This window comes from Drosophila sechellia, chromosome 3R (assembly GCF_004382195.2).
Source record: "Drosophila sechellia strain sech25 chromosome 3R, ASM438219v1, whole genome shotgun sequence".
In the NCBI taxonomy this organism is placed as follows: Eukaryota; Metazoa; Arthropoda; class Insecta; order Diptera; family Drosophilidae; genus Drosophila; species Drosophila sechellia.
This window is the reverse complement of record NC_045952.1, coordinates 6,606,001-6,618,981: the sequence shown is the minus strand read 5'-3', so window position 1 is coordinate 6,618,981 and position 12,981 is coordinate 6,606,001. Positions and strand designations below refer to the sequence as shown.

At 41.2% G+C, this 12,981-nt stretch overlaps 3 protein-coding genes across 3 annotated transcripts; all 3 read left to right on the top strand.

Annotated features, from left to right (window-relative positions):
* Positions 1-30: 30 nt before the first annotated feature.
* Positions 31-1,789, top strand: LOC6614284 (arrestin domain-containing protein 2). The gene is made up of 5 exons (XM_002038688.2): positions 31-243; positions 306-455; positions 521-729; positions 790-1,372; positions 1,430-1,789. The coding sequence occupies exons 1-5, from the start codon at positions 129-131 to the stop codon at positions 1,591-1,593; spliced, it is 1,221 nt and encodes a 406-aa protein (XP_002038724.1). The 5' UTR covers positions 31-128; the 3' UTR covers positions 1,594-1,789.
* Positions 1,790-1,818: 29 nt separating this feature from the next.
* LOC6614283 (arrestin domain-containing protein 17) lies at positions 1,819-4,093 on the top strand. The gene is made up of 5 exons (XM_002038687.2): positions 1,819-2,123; positions 2,623-2,766; positions 2,824-3,035; positions 3,100-3,679; positions 3,743-4,093. Exons 1-5 carry the CDS (start codon positions 2,009-2,011, stop codon positions 3,997-3,999), a joined length of 1,308 nt encoding a protein of 435 aa, XP_002038723.1. The 5' UTR covers positions 1,819-2,008; the 3' UTR covers positions 4,000-4,093.
* A 350-nt stretch (positions 4,094-4,443) lies between these two features.
* Positions 4,444-7,175, top strand: LOC6614282 (arrestin domain-containing protein 17). Its single transcript, XM_032723551.1, has 5 exons — positions 4,444-4,631; positions 5,109-5,237; positions 5,293-5,510; positions 5,757-6,351; positions 6,732-7,175. The coding sequence occupies exons 1-5, from the start codon at positions 4,517-4,519 to the stop codon at positions 6,914-6,916; spliced, it is 1,242 nt and encodes a 413-aa protein (XP_032579442.1). The 5' UTR covers positions 4,444-4,516; the 3' UTR covers positions 6,917-7,175.
* The last annotated feature ends 5,806 nt before the right edge of the window (positions 7,176-12,981 follow it).

Genomic DNA, 12,981 nt, shown 5'->3' with positions numbered 1-12,981 from the left:
TACCACAAAATAAGTATTAAGAAACTTTGTTGTTCAGTTTGATTGCGGCCATCGAAGGGAAAACATCTCAACAATTGACAACAGCCATAAATTCATATAAACTTGCGCTTTAACCATAAAAGAAAATCATGGGAATAATTTGCCAAATTCTTTTTCACAACAACACGCAAGGCGTTTTTTACGCTGGCCAAACGGTTGCTGGCCAAGTGACTCTGAGCACGGATAAGGCAATTCAAATCAAAGGTAAGTGCTCAGTTGTGATTGCGGATTGATCATATGATTCTTTTAACATTTAACATATTTAGCAATTCGACTCAAGCTAAAAGGTTACGCAGAGACCCATTGGACCGAAAGCAAGACTGATTCGAACAACAAGTCAACTTCAGAGTCGTACAATGGATTTGAGAAATACCTTTCCAGTAAAGTTTATCTCTTGGGTTCCGAAATAAGCCCTGGTAAGATAATGAGTGATAACTTATTATTGAAATTGGTCGAAATTTCATTTTATGTATTCGCAAAGAAATGTCCTTGGAGCCGGGAACCAGGTCCTACAATTTTGCTTGTCCAATTCCAATCAACTGTCCCTCATCCTTCGAGGGCACCCATGGTCGTATACGTTATATGGTGGATGTCAATATCATTCAGCCCTGGAAGTACGACAGCATTTTCTCAAGAGCTTTCACCGTAATTCAAGTGATGGATATAAACACCTATAACTCTGTTTCACAGGTAAATATAAGATGAAACCAAATTTGGGAGTTATGCTATAACAATGTAATCGCTTTTAAGGTTCCCGTGCAGGCCAAGACTGAGAAAACCTTTGGGGTCTGGCCCTTCCGATCGGATCCTCTAACGCTGGAGCTGAATTTGCAACAGACTGGCTTTGTGCCTGGGCAGACGGTACCCGTAAACGTTTTGATTGGTAACGAAAGCAAAATTCGGGTGCACGAAGTGAAGGTCGGACTGTCAATGATGATCACCTACTACAGTGATCTGAGTTCAGGTTCCCAGTGTGAGCGCAAGTCCGTGGCCAAGTTGAAGGCCGATGGGGTTTTGAGGAACTCCCGAAAAATGTACGACTTTCAACTGATGATTCCCTCTACTCCGCCTTCATGTTTCCATCTGTGCCGCATTATCAAGATCGGATACCAGATCGAGGTTGTGGCCAAGGTGAAGGGCATGCATATCAATGGAACTTTGATAATGCCGGTGACTATTTGTGGTGTTCCGATATCGCCGCCAGCGGTGCAATATACACCGCAGAGCTCTGGGCCAGTGGCTTCAGAACAAAGAGCTTTGACTTTGGTTGAGGGAGAGGGAGCTTTTGCTCCAGCTGCTCCCCCATATCCCTGGTCAGAGGGATCCACACTATGTAAGTTGTCCAAATTAATATGGCCATGTTAATTATGTAACCATACGATCTTTATAGCGCCACCGAGCTACGCCGAGGCCATGCATTCCCAAAGTGACTCTGAGAAACAGTCAGAGCCGGGTGAGAAGCCATACAAGCCGTTGTATCCTGTCTTCGATTTGTCTAATTCAGCTGTAGAAAAGAGCAAGGAAGCGGATTTGGATAAAGAGGGAAAGAAATGAAGGCACGTGAAAGAACTATTCTAAATCTGAGAACCATTGGACATCCCTTCCCACGCCTGCTTGTCAAGAAGTCCTTGGGCTTTTTTCAGAGATATGAGGGCTATTTGCTGCGCAACTGCATTTGGCCAAATGTATAATTCAAAATTGTGACAGCGATAAGATAAAGTTTCCCTGGCCATCGCTACCAATATACAACCACCGCAATGTTTGTTTTATTCTCAGTTGATTTCTGGCAGCCAAGTAGGCATGTGGGTGCTATCATCGCAAAAAGCGGTCCCTTCCAGTCTGTCCGGAGTTCTCGGAAGTTAGGGAGTAAATAACCGAACATTGGCATTAAAATCAAATCAGCCGTGTTTGCACTGGCATTAGAGTAGGATCGGCCCATAAATACACAATTGCGGATACAATTACAATTATGACTGTTACCTGTGAAATTGATTTCGATAACAATCCTCATGGCACCTATTTTGGGGGCCAGGTACTCACTGGCAAAGTTACGCTGAAGCTGGACAAGATGAAGTTGGTTAAAGGTGAGGGGCCGTTCATTTGAGATACCTTTGGAATTTGGTAATATTGCATGAGTCATTCTTATCTTATCGTCCAACTTAAAAGTGCGGTTGAATGTTTTGAAACGAAGATCTAGTCCGGTGACTCATATATTTATAGTGAGCAGAGAACCACACGTGCGAAATCTAATGTCTACAGAAAGGTGTTCGGCGAACATACACAAATGCATCAATGATAATATTTGCGTTCGATAAGATTAAATTATTTTTAAATAATCAATGGGTTTCGCATTAATTGATATTAAATAGGGGTGGATACATATTTGACTTTTTCATATATACAACGATTGTTTGTAAGTTTTTATGGATACCCCATGTGAATGCATAATAGTAATTATGTATGATTAAAAGATTTTAATTTATGAAAACCATAACAAAATTGGGTGGTACGTTTAGGTGACTTAAAATACAATTAATAAATAATTCATTTTTAAGAAATACCTTATTAACTTCTTCTCCGCAGCCATCACCTTGAATATATCCGGATACGCAGAGACGCGATGGATTGAAAGGGTAACCACAAACAGGAGAAGGAGACGTCGCACATTCTACGGCCGCGAGGATTACATAGCGTCCAAAACTTTTTTGGTGGGATCCAATCTGAGCAGTACGTAAAGCTCCATTTAGGCAAAAGAGTCCACCTAATAGTTAATCAAATCTGCAGGTCAAGTATCCATTGAAGCGGGCATTCACACTTATAACTTCGTGTGCCTAATTCCTACCGAGTGTCCTTCATCCTTCGAGGGATCACACGGCAGGGTGCGGTACATGGCAAACGTGACCCTGGTCCGGCCCTGGAAATTCGATCAGAGCTATACGCGATGCTTTACGGTGCTTAAAGTGATGGACCTGAACTTCGATAGTCCGTTGCTAAGGGTATGCATCAAAAGCTAACACAAATACAAATCTGTTAGAACCTCAGCTAATTGAATATGTTTAGGTACCCGCCCACAGTGAGACCTCGAAGACCTACTGCTGCTGGCCCTGCCGGTCAGATCCGTTGGCCCTTCAACTGACCGTTCCACAGACAGGATTTGTACCTGGCCAGAATGTGCCCCTCAGCGTGTTGGTCACGAACGATAGCCACATTCCGGTGGAGCAGCTCCTCATAAGTTTTGTGATGCTGGTGACATACCACAGCAAGCCACCTTCGATGCCCAATACCACGTCCGAGAGGTTGGTGGTAAACACCTTCAACGGGGACGCTGTGCAAAGAAACTGCAAGAAGCTATTCAGCTATGAGATCAGAGTGCCGGCCACTCCGCCCACCTGCTTCAACCTGTGCGGCATCATCCAGATCGCCTACCAAGTGGAGGTGGAGGCCAAGGTCAAGGGTTGCCACAACAACGAGACTGTCACCATTCCGGTGACCATTGGCAGTATTCCTCTGGCACAACACGTTCCAATCCAGCCTCGGGGCTTGGTCCCCCAGCTGAATGTTAATGAGCTGGCTGTTGAAAAAGTAGCCACTGCTCCAGCTCCAAACTCTTCTAGTCCATGGGCTGTCGACGAATCCATTCGTGAGTTTACTGAGTTTAAACTAATAACAGTATCAATTCATGTATTATGTTTGCGTTTTTCAGCTCCGCCCAACTATCAGGAGGCTGTTCACATGCGCAGCACGGCTGCAACGAAGTCAGACGACTTAGACGACCCGGAACCAGCACCGCCCAATACTCTTAGTTTGGATGGCGGTGCCTATAAGCCACTCTATCCGGTCTTCGACATACCCAGTCCCTCAGCTCCACCGCCGACGGATTATACGCAGAATTATATGGCAGAGAGGGCCTTTGTCAATCCGGCCATGGATATGGACAAAGACAAGGGAACGTGGCTATGAAAACGAAAAAAAAATATTAGAAATGTAAGAAATGTACACATCGCAAAAGTTCCACTTTATAATAAACAAATTTATCACAATTCCAAGACTGGTACAGGGTGGCGCGATTTTTGAAATTATTCAAAATTATATATATTACCCTCAGTAGACTAAGATTTTCAAACTAAACGCTTTTCCTTCCTCTTAAAAACCCCTCGATGAATGCTAGCACTAACTTCTCCAGGGCCAAGGCCTCGACAACTAACTCTGATAACAAAGCGAAAAACCCAAGTGAACGTCCGAGTAGTTCGCAAGGGAACTTATTATCGACTCTTATACAGTTTGGACTCCGATTCCGTATCGTTCCCGGTGAAATCCGAATCCGACATCGGGTCCAAGTTATGGTTCTTATTGCTTATCTAACGACGCGGTCGCACCGCAAGCAGTCCAGAAGTTTTGTACTTAAATTAGTCGCAGTGAGTGGCCGCAGAACATCGGTTTCAGCTTTTTCGCGCTCGGACATTTAATATTGGGAAAAATGGTCGTTACGTGTGAGATCAGCTTCGATAATAATAGACATGGTACCTTCTACGCCGGTCAGCTGGTAAACGGATGCGCGACCCTCAAATGTGACAGGTCCAAGGAGGTTCAAGGTACCTATCGTAAACGTTTGATGAAGTAAATTTAAAACAAAACCCAGAAGTTCGGCTAATTGCCTTCATTTAGCTCTACCTAGCGGCAATATTATAAATATTTGCTCGATAACGATATGTGTGTATGTGGAAATTGTATATTTTTATGACGACACTGAATTTAGCGGACATTCTTCGCCGCGGAATGTGTGGGGTTGATTGATAACACCTTGAAGTGGGTTTGCTTCGGTATTATTTTAATAACGAGATTAGGCGGAAGGTTAGGATCACCGCAAATTTTATTTTGAATTATGTAAGGAATATTTTTATTTTACTGACAATATATAAACTCTCCTCAAGTATTTATACCCGTTCAGTTGAGATTAGAATCGCATTAACCATATTGTGCACTCCTAACTTTATTAACAGAGTATATAGACACCATGATAACACAAATATCTTAACTTACTCTTTACTTCATTTTCTCTGAAATCACAGCTGTGCTGCTGAAGGTGGTCGGGTATTCTATTACCAAGTGGAGCGAAAAGAGTCTGGGCTCGACAAAACTCTACGTGGGCCGAGAGGATTATCTTTCATCAAACACTTATCTGTTGGGCTCCGAGCAAAGTGAGTAGAAATCTCAAAGATGTTTGCTTTTATAAACAATTATATCTCCGAAAAGACAACAACAGACTCACTATTCAGGCTGGGGTGCACAACTACAACTTCACCTGCCAGCTTCCCTATCAGTGTCCCTCGTCTTTTGAGGGTCGCCATGGATGCATTCGCTATATAGTAAAAGTCTTGCTGATCAGACCGTGGAAATTTGATCAGGCCTACACAAAGGGCTTCACGGTTCTCAAGATGTTGGATCTCAACTTTGACACTCCCCAGCTTAAGGTTAGTATACCATACGCAATGATGCATTTTGTGGAATATTATGGTTTATCAAAATAGCTTAAACACTTAACGTAAAGCTGTTTTATGTACTTTTAATGAACTATAATTATATTTTGTTTGTTGATTCAAAGGAATCATATTAAGATAATAATAATTCAAATGAATCGTCGTTTAATTCGGTGTTATAGTGACACAAAAATTAAATTTATTAATTTAATTAATTAATTGTCTATTATTTTATTACAGTCCGCTGCTCACAGCGAGGGTTACCGCACCTTTTGTTGTGGTCCCTGCAAAACGGATCCTCTGAAATTGGAGGTGAACCTTCCGCAAGCGGGCTACGTTCCTGGCCAGAAGATTCCCGTGACCATAGTGGTAGTCAACAACACTGCCTTAGCCGTCTCCGAACTGCGACTCTCCTTGGTGATGCTGGTGAGATACTATAGCGTCAGTCCTGAACACTCTCGCGTGGAGCGAATAATAATATCGCGAGCTAAGGGGGAATCGGTGCTGAAGCAGTGCACCCGATCCCAGACCATCGATTTGCCAGTACCCTCAACGCCGCCCACCTGCGTGGAGTTGAGCAACCTCATCCAGATCGCCTACCAACTGGAGGTTGAGGCGTTGGTTAAGAGTCTACGCGAACAACAGCTGATGGTCATGCCGGTTACCATTGGCACCATTCCTCTGGCGGTTTCGGGCATAGTGGTTCAACAACCTCCCCGGCGGAGTGCCCACTACGAAGGACCGGAGTCCAGAAGAAATCCGCCCGATGAGCTGCCAATGGTGACCGCACTTGGGAGCTTGCCCAGCGATCTGACGCCCAGTGCAGCTGATTCAGGTGAGATCATGATTTTGCAGTCTACGTGCCAATGAACTTGTAATGATTGACTGCAATCTTATCAAATTCTTTAACGGACCGATCACGAAGTTTTTGTAGACTTCGTCTATACTTTCGAAACATATGCCAAACGCAAGTTTCAAGTACCATTACTAGGGAATGATAAAATGGCTAACAAAAGTTCAAAAGAAAATAATAAATAATGTATTAGGGCTTATATAGGCACTTTGAGTGGAAGGAAGGTGCAAGACATAATTCCAGATAAGCAAATATTTTAAAATTTAAACGATAAGAAAAGCTTGCATGGGTCTTATGACTTACTTTCTATTCTATTTATAATAGTTATGTTTACTAAACAATGTTATTATTCTTCTTTACAGCGCTTCCCAATTATGAAGAGTCCCGGCACACTCAACGGGGCAATATCAACGAAGAGGAACTGTATGCCTTCGGGAGCAATGAGTTTGCTCCACTTTATCCCGTGTATAGTATACCAAGTCCTAAGCCCGTGCTTACGGCAAACACCCGGAATGCAGGATTCGTCAACCAAAGTTTTGTAAAATAGAGAATTTTATTTTTGACAAATTTAGCATTTAGTTGTTTCAATTGGCAATCTTTGCTTGAATCCATTGTACACCAAAAAGCAAAAAATCGTATTTAACTGTCCATCCATACAGTACACAATTTATTTGTATTCTTAAGATACATTTGACCCTGCTGTGACATTATTTCTTATATAAAAGGGACCTATTCTAAATACTTCTATGTTACAGTATAAATATTAGTGTGAAGTGCAGTAATAAATAGTACGGTTTTTAACAATACATTTTTTTGCGGCAACTCTATATAGCTCCTTGTTATATCTATCCTTACTTCCCACATTGCTACAGTAAATGTAGCAAGAGCTAACTTTACAGACATGAATAAATAGGTACGAATGATAAGTAGTATGTAATGTATTTTGCTACATGTAATATACACAGGGGACCGAAAAGTGTATCCTTACAGCAATGTAAGAATTATGCTGTAACTTAGAAGTAACTTACATTTCGAGGTAAGAAATAATTGGTAGATAACGTTAAAGTTACATTCAATATGTAAGCTGTTAATACACAGAGGGAACCGGAAAATGTATCCTTACTGCTATGTACAAAGTATGCTGTAACTTACAAGTAATTTATATTTCAAGGTAAGAAATAATTGGTAGATAAGGTGAAAGATACATTCAATAATATCCTGTAATGTGTATGTAAGCTGTTAATACAGAGGGAACTGAAAAAAGTATCCTTACTGCTATGTAAGAAGTATGCTGTATCTTACAAGTAACTTACATTTCGAGGTAAGAAAAATTTAGTAGATAAGGTGAAAGTTACATTACATACATGTTACTTACTGCTATGTAAGAAGTATGCTGTAAATTACGAGTAACTTACATTTCGAGGTAAGAAATAATTAGGAGATTAGGTGAACGTTACATTCAATAATATCCTGTACTGTGTATGTAAGCTGTTAACTTTTTCCGAATGTAATGAAGTGCTGTTAGTGTATATTAGAGTCGTTTTTAACATGTGGTGGTTTTAAATGGTTCGCAGACCGAATTCGCCCTGTATAACACTGTAGATATTATTTTAAATATTTATAGCACTGCTGAATAGTATAGGACTTCTTATAGAATACCGATTCGGAGTTAAGTTATAGCAGCAAGAGCATGAACCATTATAGAAGGAGTAATTATTATGGCGAGATGTGTATAACACATTTCTTACCACAACAATATGACGTATTAGGAAGATTTGAGAATGCAAATTTAACAGACTAACAGTTTCAATTGAACGTGTTTTCAAAAGAATTTGGTTTACCACTTTTCGGGTCTCCAAACGCAGTCCGGTAAACTAATCTCTTATTCCAAAATAGCAAGGTTTTTATTTTAAAATCAATGAGTTACAGTTCCAGTTCAAAGATTTAATTTCAATGTCGGGGCCGCTTACACAGCAAGATTGCAAGGACATTAGACGTAAATGGTTAAATTGAGCTACAGGCACGCTCATGATGGCATCAACCATTAGGGAAAATTTTGGGGACGGAAAACAAAACACCAACCCACACACATGTTTAGTTTTTATCATTCGCGCATTTGTTCGCGGACTCGTGCTTACCGGTGACCCATTCCCCCAGTCCAAACTTTCAGGTTGGTAATCTGTTGGATTGTCCTTCATAAGCTGCCAGTTTTTTTTTTTTTTTTTTTTTGGTCACAGTCTATGGGTTTCCCTCTCTGAACTCCGGAATTTCCCGTTTTAAGTGTAAGCGGATACCAAGCAACTGACACGTGGAATGTAAGCGTTAAAAGCATTTTATCAACTCATAATCCATCTTTTTCTAACTAAAAATTCCTCATCACTTCAATTAAGTTCACTTTTATTTGGAGCTAATTTTTGCTCTCACTTGAGAGTCGAGCACAAAAGAGGTAAGTGCAGAGGAAAATTAAGAGCTCGTAATTACATTTTTCATTCCACTTAATAGATGGAAAATTGAATTGAAATTTAATTTCGAAACTATTTTATACGCAATTTTAGCAGTCATATGACATTTTCCTTTTAGGTATCATAATTCAAATGGAAACACGTATTCGATTTGGTTATTGATATATTAAAGTTATTAGGCAAGCTATTATTTTGAAAATATTGATTTTATGAAGAGTCTTAAATATACATACAAATGCAATTTTAAAGTAGCAAGGGAAAAATATAGAACTTAATTTTCAAGTACCCGATGTTAAAGACAACATTTCGGCAGATGCTTAGTAAATAAATATTTTTTCAGTGCAGTCGCATTGACATCGACATCGCACCCGGTCGAATCTGGATGGGTAAATTCGCCGAACTAATGACCGCATTAAGTAATTCTCCTCGCACTTCGCCCCGAGAATGACCCAGTCTATTGGGGATATCTGGTTCTGGATTCCCGGCAGTCTCATTGGGGAGCTGTTGCTGGCCCTCTGCATTTGAATGGCTTACTCAATGGCGCTTTCGTGGTAATTGGCATTTGGCTTTGGCATGTCCGAATGCCAAACTGGCTAAACTAAATGCATAACTAGTTTCTTGTTCCGAGTGGATTCTGATGCTTAGACGGTTGTTGCTGAAATTTGAAATTTAGATGTTTTTTTTTCAGGAAGGAGAAAAAACACAGAGAACAGAAAAACGAAATTAGTTGAGCTTAGCCAGCGGTAAAACGGATGCAGAAACATGCAGATCGTTAGGCGATATTTTTTGGACTTAAAGAACGGGCTTAATATATAGTATTCAAATTGTGCGGGAGTCGAAATCAAATGTGAAACGCCTTGTTCCGCAGTAGAATCATTCGAGTTTTTACGACTTTTGCGCAAACAAATCCCGAGGCATTGTTAAGGTTTTTATTATTTAATTTATTTTGGTGTCAGTTTAAAAGCTATTTATTCATGTGTCAAGTGCCTGCAATTGATTCTGCCCGAGCGCCTAATGGATTATAGATAATGCCAATGTACGTGCCGCATAGATAGACATGCTTAGCCCAATTTGCTGGCCAACATTGTGCATTGCGGACCACCCACAGACGCACAAGACGCCGAAATAAAATTAGCATTTTTTGTGGATTCGATTTGCTGGTTATTTTTGTGGGCTAGGGTTTTTTCTTTTCCCCAGGGAAAGGTTTTTTTCCCCTGCTTCTCGGTGAAAATCTGTTTCAGTTTTTCTTTCTCGTTGGCGAAACGCAACGTATTTCTTGTTTATCCCGGCCGGTTTTATCTGCCCGAGCTGCTTGTCTTTGGCTTCGAGTGTGTGTGCTGCGGATTTCACACGAATTTCACCGATGGTTGCTCCGGCTAAACCACCTCCCCCAACCACCCGGACCACCTGAAAACCACCTGAAACCCACGCCACATCAACAGCGCTTTCGCGAACAATCGCAAGTGAATTTCGCCCCGCAAACGAATTTCGGCGGCTTTGACGGCAGCAATTTGAGAGGTCCACAAACCCCCAAATCCTTGTCCTTCTACTCAGTATCCTTGTTCGGCTTCGACAGGCGCTATTTGAGCTCCAGTCGAGCAATAAAGATGATTGGGCACTTGTGATTAGTGGCGGAAATGCGGAAAGGCAATTCCCCCACAACTACCGAAGGTGGCCCAAATAAAACCTCCAAAATTGCCTCGCCGGATGGGAGTTTTCTGTGTTTCGATTTGTTTATGAGACTGGCCATTATTTTGTACAAGTTCCGTAGCAAGGCTCATTATGGCTTCATTAACAGGCAGCTGTCCTCGCTCCCTATAAACCAAAAACTTTTCTCGACTCTGGCTAATGTCAAAAACTGATCACGCACTCTCAGCCAAAACTAAAAACTTTATTGTCACTTGTGCGATATACAGGAAAACCAGCAGCACACACTCTTACCCACAGAAGAAAAAGACCAAAATTGGAATTGACAAGATTTAAGCCGGCACTGACTGAAGTTTTGTGTCGACAGTCTAAGCCACTTTTCCGAGTTGCACAGACAACAGCCAAATGCAACCGAAACTTTTCCGGTGCCCCCCAAAAAGATGCAGAGCAATGGGGCATGCACTGGATTCCATTCAATCGACTGCAGGTGGCCACTCGGAGAAAAAGTACTCTTCATATTGTTTCAATGAAGCTTCTATCTTCAGTATTTTCGTTTATACTGAACTATGTTATGTTTTTCATAAATATTAAACACTTCATTTAAGTCTACAAATTTTGTAACTTCCTCTTTCCCATTCAAATTGATATGAAAGTTCATAATTAATGTAAAAATCGATTCAATTATGTAAAGTACTTTCGTGTATTACTCTGTAGGCTGTGTAATGATGGGTTAAGATGCCTAGAAAAAAGCCCTCTGAATGCTCTTAAACTCATTTTCATTTTTCCTCCGTGCAGCCGTACATGCCAGTGGTGTCACAAAGTTGGTTAGCAAAGTCAAGTAAAGTCAAGTCAATGACTGACTGGAAATCAAATCTGCCCCGCCCGAACACGAACCCAAACCCAGACCCAATCCCGAACCAGCACCCATCGAGGATGGCTGCATTGGCTGGTGCAAAAAGCCGGGGCTGATACTCGGAAAATTTCATAAATCAAAGTGCCGTCGGAGGTGCGTGCAGCAGGACTCGAGTATCTGAAGGAGCGGCAGGATTCAATGCACGGCGCTGTAATTGCTTTATGCTCTGGAGCGTGATGCGGTCAACAACGCAACGTGAGCGAGCCATTTTGATATGGTCGTAACTCTCATCTCCTGCGACCCGCATTCTCAGCCCAACTAGTGAATTGGAAAAGCTGAAAAGTTTTATGATATTTTTTGGTTAGCTGGCTGCCCGATGCTTTGCCTTGGGTTATGCCGTTATGCCCGTGCGGGCAGGACAAAATTCCAGTCGAGCTTGAAGGCCGGGCATAACTTGTCTCATTGGGGTCAACAGACACGATACTTTTATCCGGAAACTTTGAGACAACTATGCATTTCCATACGACATATTCCCAAAATATTGCTGACAAAGTAGCCAAGAGATAAGTGCTTGAAGTTATAAGCTTCAGGGGACTTTACAATACCTGGGTATCGACAAAAATAACGACTGCTTCAGATTTTGTAGTTCACTTATGCTAGTAATTTGGTAGTAACAAAGCTGTGCTATCGACTGCTTATTAAAATTAACAATTATTAGAATTTATGTTTAGAAATAATTGATAACTATGAACATCGATTTCCTCGCCTACCAGATACCCATTACCCACCTCGTGGAAGGTGATATTTTTATTTGGAGTGGGGGATACCAATTAGCAAGACATATATATATCATATGATTAAGTGTTACAGTGACAGAATAAATATAATATTTTGAATAACGATTGAAAACTCTGTTTAACCCCGCACAAAATCAAAATAAATAAAAACAACAAATAACTTGTTGCTTTTTAAAAGATACAATTTTATTATTAAGGCAAAAGAGCTTTCCTTCAGTTGCAGATTTTTACGACATTTTCCACATGCTCTTCGGCGAGCTGCTATTACAAAATTACCCTTAGCAGAAAACTTTAAAAATTGCATGGTAGCGAGTAATAAATTATGCTGTCCCCATCTCACTCTGCGTTATGTTTTATGCGGCCCCTAAAAATGATGTATACGTGGATGATAAAAAGTAGATTGCAAAACATCAAGCGAAACACCTTTCGGCCAGAGTGCATCGCACTCGAATGTCAAAGCTAATAAGCAGCTTCAGTGGAAATATTTTTCCCGGGGGAAAAACTCCGTCGCCGTCCTTTTTGCCGTTTTGCCGGCTGTTCTATTTCGTGGCAGATTTATGGGTAAGCATAAAGCAGAGGAGATGACGTTGAGGCTTGGCAGGTGTGAAAGTTTGGTGCCCACATGTGGGTGTAGCTCCCCGTTTTCGCCTTTTCAGTGTTTCAGGATTATGAAGACAACAAAAAGCTGCATACTTTGCGAGTGGCTCTAATTAATGAAAGACTTTGCCGTTACCCTTCTGCCACTGTCAATGCATAAAGAAATTTTGCTAATTAAAAATAATCGCAATAGCAGGGCTGCACTGCAACTTTGTCTTTGCCTCAGAGAGCCAACCCCTTATGCTTCTTCTATTTT

Excerpts from the sequence above, each read along its gene's own strand:
- LOC6614284 (XM_002038688.2), top strand. The coding sequence starts at position 129 with ATGGGAATAATTTGCCAAATTCTTTTTCACAACAACACGCAAGGCGTT. Across the intron at positions 456-520 it reads GGGTTCCGAAATAAGCCCTG|AAATGTCCTTGGAGCCGGGA; the intron begins GTAAGATAATGA and ends GTATTCGCAAAG. Across the intron at positions 730-789 it reads CCTATAACTCTGTTTCACAG|GTTCCCGTGCAGGCCAAGAC; the intron begins GTAAATATAAGA and ends ATCGCTTTTAAG.
- LOC6614283 (XM_002038687.2), top strand. The coding sequence starts at position 2,009 with ATGACTGTTACCTGTGAAATTGATTTCGATAACAATCCTCATGGCACC. Across the intron at positions 2,124-2,622 it reads CAAGATGAAGTTGGTTAAAG|CCATCACCTTGAATATATCC; the intron begins GTGAGGGGCCGT and ends TCTTCTCCGCAG. Across the intron at positions 3,680-3,742 it reads GGCTGTCGACGAATCCATTC|CTCCGCCCAACTATCAGGAG; the intron begins GTGAGTTTACTG and ends TGCGTTTTTCAG.
- LOC6614282 (XM_032723551.1), top strand. The coding sequence starts at position 4,517 with ATGGTCGTTACGTGTGAGATCAGCTTCGATAATAATAGACATGGTACC. Across the intron at positions 5,511-5,756 it reads TTGACACTCCCCAGCTTAAG|TCCGCTGCTCACAGCGAGGG; the intron begins GTTAGTATACCA and ends ATTTTATTACAG. Across the intron at positions 6,352-6,731 it reads GCCCAGTGCAGCTGATTCAG|CGCTTCCCAATTATGAAGAG; the intron begins GTGAGATCATGA and ends TCTTCTTTACAG.